Source organism: Apodemus sylvaticus, chromosome 8 (assembly GCF_947179515.1).
Source record: "Apodemus sylvaticus chromosome 8, mApoSyl1.1, whole genome shotgun sequence".
NCBI classification, from domain to species: Eukaryota; Metazoa; Chordata; class Mammalia; order Rodentia; family Muridae; genus Apodemus; species Apodemus sylvaticus.
This window is the reverse complement of record NC_067479.1, coordinates 47,558,575-47,565,576: the sequence shown is the minus strand read 5'-3', so window position 1 is coordinate 47,565,576 and position 7,002 is coordinate 47,558,575. Positions and strand designations below refer to the sequence as shown.

Here is a 7,002-nt window from a genome sequence, read left to right as displayed (position 1 = left end):
TTGGTGTTTACTTCAGCCATACTTGTTTGTAAACTATTGGCTACATGGGGGTGAGTGGGGGGAGCCTCTACTTGGTGGAGAGCAAAACCGAGCCAGCAAGGCTAGCTGCCCTGGCTCTACCTCTTCCTTTGGGGTGGGTTGGGTTGAGAGTAATAGAAGAGTCTGGGTCCAAAGGAAACAGCCAAGAGGAAGTAGGGCAGAATGTAGTGGGACATCACTACAGACCAGGCTTTATGCTGAATGTTCTGCACACATATTATCTCATTTAACTCCAAAACAATACATTCCCTTCAACATGTAACCATTTTAGTTACCTTTAGTAGACATTTCTAGAGAAACCCATCCTCATGCTGTCCCTTAGAACAGATCCTCTTACTCTTTTTAATCTAAATAATTTTAATTGCCTGTTTGCTTTGTAAAAACATGGTCTTTTATGCTGTCTTTTCTCAAAAAAGTATATAATAATACAATTATAGAGGTTTTGAATCTCAAATTTTTTGGAGAAATAAAAGTAACTTGCACATTTCAAAATAAAATAATGTTTCTTTCTAACATCATTTTATTTTTGAAAATTTAAAAGTTATGCTTACTGATTGATTTTGTGTGTTGGGGCACAGACATGTTAGGGTGCATGTGGAGGCCAGACAGCAGCTTGGGGGTGGGTGTCAGTTCTCTCCATCATGAGATGGGGGTTGGAGGTCAAACTCAGACAGTTAGACTTGGTGGCAAGCCTCTCTGTCTGCTGAGTCATCTTGCCAGCCCTCATTGCTTTTGCTTTGAAGGCTCCAATCAGCAAACACACAGAGCCTGCTTTTAGAGTCTTCTGCTCTGCATTTGATTGGACTGACTCAAGAACAAAGTTCCACTATCATGTGATATCTACCTGGGGAATCTGTCTTCCAGAGCTGGGTTTTCCTGGCTAGGGAGATGGTTGGTAACTGACAAACACTGGTGTTTGCTTTCAGACTCTGAGGATCGGGCAGCCAGCTTGTCAGGTACAAGTGCAGCTCAGTTGCTGGCAGAAACCGCTGAACTTCCACTGGCAGTGGGTGGTGAAGCACTCGGTGCCTGACCTGCTGTTCAGCTTGAAGCTAACAATGCCTTCAATTATGACTTCAACAGGCAGCTTGGAGGGATGCTCTATTCATGACCGTGTCTCGCTCTATAATTAGTAATAAAGGAACACAGACACTTACAAATATAAAGGGCTAAATAATAATCAAGCAGTAACTTCCTCCTAACTTCGTTTCTTTCACATCAATAAACACTCTACAAACTTTCTTCCCCCATTGCTTCCTTCGGTTGAGCAATCGGCGTGGATTCACTCTCACTCTGGATTCTTGTTAGCTGTATGATGAACTCTGTCTAACTTGCTTATGCCTCCGTCTCCTTATTTGCAAAAATAAAGTTAACCATAGTTCCTATGGTGTGGAGGTAGTAAGAATTAAATTCACATAGAACATTCTGTGAAGAGCTTTGCATATAGAAAAGCTTCCTCAGTAGATGCCAACTCTCATTATTATCTTCATTTTAATTTTAGATGGAATGTACCCAAGGCATTGGCAGAGATGGGTTCATGGCTTTTTATCTTTTGCATTTTGAAGGCATGTAGCTCAGGCTGGCCTTGAACTACTGATCTTCTGCCTCTATCTTCCAAGTGTTGGGATGAGAGCTGAGGGCTATCAGGCCTGACTCAGTGGCTGCCTCAAACCTTCTACAACGACCCCCTGCACATCAGCATGTGCCCATACCACCATTGACACTTACCAGTAGTATTTTATCAATCTTGTTTCATACACTTCTGTGGATTCTCTTTTTTTTTTTTAACATGTTAAAGCAAACCCCAGGCATGTGTCATTTCATCTACAATGTGTATACTTCCTCACCCCTTTTTTTCCTGCAGTGCAGGGGAGTCAAACCCAGGCAGAGCAGGCACCCCAGCACGGTACTCTGTATCCATGCTATTTGTATATCTTTTAGATCCTACCATCTTAATAAGCAGTTTTGAACCATCTTTTCCTCAAGCCCCAGCTCCTAGAGGAATTACTGGGCTCTGGTAAAATCTCTACAAATATTTGCTTAATTGGTAGATGAACAACTCAAATTTAGCTTTCCTCCACCTTTTAGTAAATGCTCAGTAGCTATTTGTTGAAGGGGTAGGAGAGGGCAGGAACTTTGCATGTAGCAGATGCATGCAGAGTCATAAATATTTTTACAAAGTCAACAAATGTTTTTAGTTGTTGGGCAAGATTTTGCAATACCCCAAATCCCACAGGCTCAGCATCCCCAGAAGCACCGACAATGCCCGAATAATTAGCTCTTGAAAGGAGGTTTAATTCTGGTACTGAAATTATTTGTGAATGTCTGACTTCAGGCAACTCCATGAAAAGCAATTAGCAGATTCTTCAAATACATGACAAATCCTTTATTACTGTGCTTACAAGTGACAGGGCTTACAGAGAACCAAATGTAATTAAATAACAGTAACTTGAAATCTACCACAGACTCAAGATCTACAAGTTGTTAGACTTGGCAAGGCAAAACTTTTCAAACATTAGGTTGTTTCTGGTGAAAGATAAAATCCCATTAAGCAATTCCAACATGTTTTGTTTTTTGTCTTACAGACAATTCCTTTGGCAGTAACTTCCACTTAGCTTTTAATATATAAAAATATAACAAAATTTCAGTATATACAAACATTACATTACACAATGTACAGGTTAAAAACACTAAGAAAATTGCAAGCCACAAATGAAATTAAAGCCGATAGCATGATAAGAAAAATTAAATACTGCACACATTTCATAAAAATTACATTAACTACATTTTTTTTGTTTGCAAATACCAAACAGTACCAATGTGATTGGAAATAGCTTCCAACAACTTCATTTTAAGGCACATCTTGCATATTTATATATACAACACTGAAACCGGTCAATAACTTAGGGACGTCTCAGGGTGACCTGTATATGTGTGTGGGAAGACATGCAGGATAAGATTACACATTTTCATTACTTCCCTTCTTCGGGGACACATATCTGCTACCAGGAGGGGACTCATAGAGGGGTACTCCAATCTCCTGCAGGTCTGGGAGCCTCCCTGGACGGGGAGGGGAGAGGAGGGTGACTGTCCTGTCGTAGTCTCTGTGCAGCACTTTCTCATAGACACTCTGCAGCCCCACTGTCTTGGGAAGCTGGGCCTGGTAGTAATTGTCCCTGCGCAGAGGGTCCCGAGGCAGGGACGTGCTCTTACAGAAGGTTGACATCTGCGCTGGTGGGTGGGGAGGGGGGTGTACGTTGGGTCCAGCACAGGATGGGCTCCAGCAGCGATCAGAATGGCCTAGGATCTTGCACTCAGCTGTGCACGCCCACAGTCCTAGAAAAAAAAAAGAGAGAGAAAGAAATTCCTGAGGTTAGTTCTCGTAGGCATCCATCCAACTGCACAATGTCAGCCCGGTCAGGGCGGCTGGAGAGGAAGGCACATGCGGATAACACACAAAGATAACTTGACGTAATGCAAAGTGTAGCTCATTTGCTGGGAGAACAGCAGCAGCAGCAGCAACAACAACAACAACGACAACAACATCACAAAACGATAAAGAGAATACCCTCCTTCCAGGGCTAGCATCACACTTAACGAAAATGGGCTCCGGCTGGGACTGGAGTATTGAAGAGGGGATGAGGGAGGACTGGGAACAGAGGTTTTGAGCAGGCAGGAAGTTGGCAAGGGAAGGTGGACCACTGGACTGGGTTGGGAGAAACATCCTTACCACTCTGCATGTGGTTGATGAGGTCCTTTTTCAAAGCATCCCCGCTGATGTCCGAGTCACTGTCATTAAAATCACTGTCTCCTTTTCCGCTGTCTTTCCCACTGAACTTCTCAGCTTCTCGGCCCGAGATGGTGTTGAATGAATGGCCCTTCCAGACTGCAACAGGGGGTGCAGGCTCCTTCCCGAAGCCTGGAGAGGCACCGTAGGGCTGCAGCAGGGAAGGGGGCGGAGAGGTGTGAGGGTTGGACAGGAAAAAAAAAAAGCAAGTGCGACAGGTTAAGCATCTATCTTCCTGTGAGAGCCCACCCTTACCCCTCCGGTTTCCCTTCTCCCAGCCTGTCCGCAGAGCACGGAGGGGGGCGCCCAGCCGAAGGAAGGCCTCACCTCGGCGTGCGCGCCTCGGAGCCGCTGCTGCCCCTCGAAGTGACAGGCGCTTTCCCCAGTGGCGCTGCCGCCCTCCGAGCCCGGCACTTCGGCCGCGGCGACCGCGGGCGGGGGCGCGTCGGCCGCGGGGCTGCCAAAGGGCGCTTTGCCGCTGCCAGGGAAGGTGAGCACGTCGAACATGTTGGGCCTGGGCCCCGTTCCCCTGGCGGTCTCATCCGGGGAGCCAGGGGCCGAGGCTCCGCCGCCCGCCGCCCCGGGCCGCTCTTCCCGGAGGGCCCCCCCTTTGCGCACCTCCTTCTTGCGGCGGTTGCAGGTGGTGGCGATGGCGATGATGGCTGCAAGCAGCAGCGTGCAGCTTCCGGCTAACACGATGATGACGATCAGCGGCGTGTCCCATTGCAGCGAAGGCCCCGATGGCGCGAGGCGAGAGCCAGGTGGCCGGGAGTGCTCTGGGCTCCCAGCGCTGGCAGGCACCGCTGACCCGCCACCTGCTGTTACCACGAAACTGACGGTTGCCGTGGTGGTGAGAGGGGGGCGGCCGCCGTCGGATATGACCAGCAGGGCCTTGAACACGCGGCCGGGAGGCTCCTGCGAGAGGTCTCCGGTGAGCACGATCTCCCCCGTGTGGCGGCCTATGGAGAAGGCCTCGCGTGGCTCCTGCTGCAGCAGATCGAAGGCCAGTTCCCCGTTGGCTCCTTCGTCCGCATCCCGAGCCTGGATGCGCGCCACAGCTGTGTCCTTGGTGGACCGTCCAGGGACTGCTACTTCTAGGGAGCCATTGGCCGGAGCCGGATGCACGAGGATCGGAGAGTGGTCGTTCTGGTCCAGCACCCGCACTTGCACCAGAGCATTGCTGGAAAGCTGAGGGGAACCGCCGTCGCTGGCTTGGACACGCACGTCAAGCTGGCGCAGAGTCTCATAGTCAAAGCTACGCAGCGCATAGATGGCCCCGGTGGCCGGGTCTACTGAGACGTAAGTGGACACGGCTTCCCCGGAGCGGCCCACTTCGGCCTCTACCAGCCGGTAGGTGACCTGACCGTTGCGACCCAGGTCAGGGTCTCGGGCTGCCACTGTGGCCAGGTAGGCGCCTGGAGGGTTGTTCTCGCGGACTGACACCTCGTAGACTGGCTTGGTGAAGATCGGTGCGTTGTCGTTCTCGTCACCTACGCGCACGGTGTAGGGCCTGACGGTGCGCAGAGGGGGTGTGCCACGGTCTTCGGCCACCAGCGTCAGGTTGTACTCCGCGATGCGCTCCCGGTCCAGAGACGCGGCGGTCACCACCAGGTAGCTGCCGGCATAGGCCGGCTGCAGCCGAAAGTGCTCGTGCCCGTAGAGGGCGCAGCGCACCTGCCCGTTGGCACCCGAGTCCCTGTCCGAGGTGCTGACCAGCGCCACTAGGCTCTCGCGCGCCGCCCCCTCTGGCACCAGCGAGGTGACGCCGGCTTCCTGCGGTGTCCCAGACCCAGACGACGAGGCCGCGTCCGCTCCTCCGAGTGCGGCGGCAGCGGCGGCGGCGGCGAAGGGCGAGGTGGCTGGAGCCCCCGGGGCGGCCAGAGGGGTGATAGAAATATCAGGAGCGTTGTCGTTGACATCTCGGATGCGCACGATGACCTTGCAGGTGGCTGTCCGCGGCCCCGGGCCTCGGTCTTGAGCCCGCACGTCCAGCTCATAGGTGTCCTGGCGCTCATAGTCTACCTGGCCAGCCAAGGTGAGGCGGCCAGAGCGCGGGTCGAGCCGGAAAAGGTGACGGGCTTCGGGAGGGGTGCGGGCACCGAAGGTGAACACAACGTCGCCGTTGGGACCTTCGTCGGGATCGGCAGCGTCCAGGTCAAGCAGCAGCGATCCCACAGGTGCGTCCTCGGCCAATTCCACCTCGGCCACGGCACCCTGCGGGAAGGCCGGGCTGTGGTCGTTGGCATCTAACACACGCACGCTGAGAGCTGCTGTGGCGGAACGCGGCGGGCGCCCGCCGTCCTGAGCCACCAGCTCCAGGCTGTAGGAGGCCTGGCTCTCGCGGTCCAGCTCCTGTAGCAGCACCAGGTCCGCACACTGGGCACCGTCCGCGCGCGTCTGCAGCTCCACGCGGAAGGGGCTGTGAGGCTCGGCCAGGCGCACACTCTGCAGCCCGTTGGCACCCACGTCCTCGTCCACGGGCACCTCCAGGGGGATGCGCGTGCCTACCGGAGCACTCTCGGAGACCTCCACAGGGATCTGGGCTCGGGGAAAGCGGGGCGCGTGGTCGTTTACATCCCTCACCTCCACCTCCACGTGCACCAGCCGGAACTGTTCCTGCGAGAAGCTGACAACATCGAAGGCCAGCACGCACTGTGGGGACTGGCCACACAGACGCTCACGGTCCAGGCCCGCATCCCCGACGGTCAGCTGCCCGTCGCCCTCGCGTACCCGGAGCAGAGAGCTGTTGAATTGCTTCATCAGGCGGAAGCTTGTGTCTCCAGACACTTTCATGTGCAGGTCTTCTGCAAGGGTCCCGATGACTGTGCCAGGGGCATCCTCTTCGAAGGTGCTGTATCGGACTGTCTTGCTCTGGGCCACGGAGAGCACCCAGCAGAGACTAAACAGCTGCAAGGGGAAAAGGCAAGGGCTGCCCCAGCGCTTCCCTGGACTCATACCGCCAACCACGACTGCTATTCCGAAAGGCTAACCTAAAGAGTCCTCCCCGGTGTGCAGATCGGAGCGTGAGTCTCGGGCTTTGCGAGCCCTTTGCGGGGAAAAGTCTCGGAGCTGCAGCTCCGGCTCTAGCTGGCTCGGAGGGCGCGCAGACCCACCCTCGCTCGGCGCCTCCGCCTCCTTCCTCTGGGCTGGAGCTGCGCCGCCGAGCGCCGCCTCCG

The 7,002-nt window shown here is 53.6% G+C and overlaps 1 protein-coding gene across 2 annotated transcripts; it reads right to left on the bottom strand.

Moving 5' to 3' along the window:
• Positions 1-2,968: 2,968 nt before the first annotated feature.
• Pcdh8 (protocadherin 8) lies at positions 2,969-6,781 on the bottom strand. Of its 2 annotated transcripts, none has more exons than XM_052190718.1 (3): positions 4,154-6,781; positions 3,770-3,977; positions 2,969-3,375 (listed from the first exon to the last, which is right to left on the bottom strand). In XM_052190718.1, the coding sequence occupies exons 1-3, from the start codon at positions 6,779-6,781 to the stop codon at positions 2,999-3,001; spliced, it is 3,213 nt and encodes a 1,070-aa protein (XP_052046678.1). In that variant the 3' UTR covers positions 2,969-2,998. The 2 variants fall into 2 exon arrangements, with proteins under 2 accessions (XP_052046678.1, XP_052046679.1); XM_052190719.1 differs by having other exon boundaries at positions 4,445-6,781.
• Between the last annotated feature and the right edge of the window lie 221 nt (positions 6,782-7,002).

Excerpts from the sequence above, each read along its gene's own strand:
- Pcdh8 (XM_052190718.1), bottom strand. The coding sequence starts at position 6,781 with ATGAGTCCAGGGAAGCGCTGGGGCAGCCCTTGCCTTTTCCCCTTGCAG. Across the intron at positions 3,978-4,153 it reads TCCGAGGCGCGCACGCCGAG|CCCTACGGTGCCTCTCCAGG; the intron begins GTGAGGCCTTCC and ends TCCCTGCTGCAG. Across the intron at positions 3,376-3,769 it reads CATCAACCACATGCAGAGTG|GACTGTGGGCGTGCACAGCT; the intron begins GTAAGGATGTTT and ends TTTTTTTTCTAG.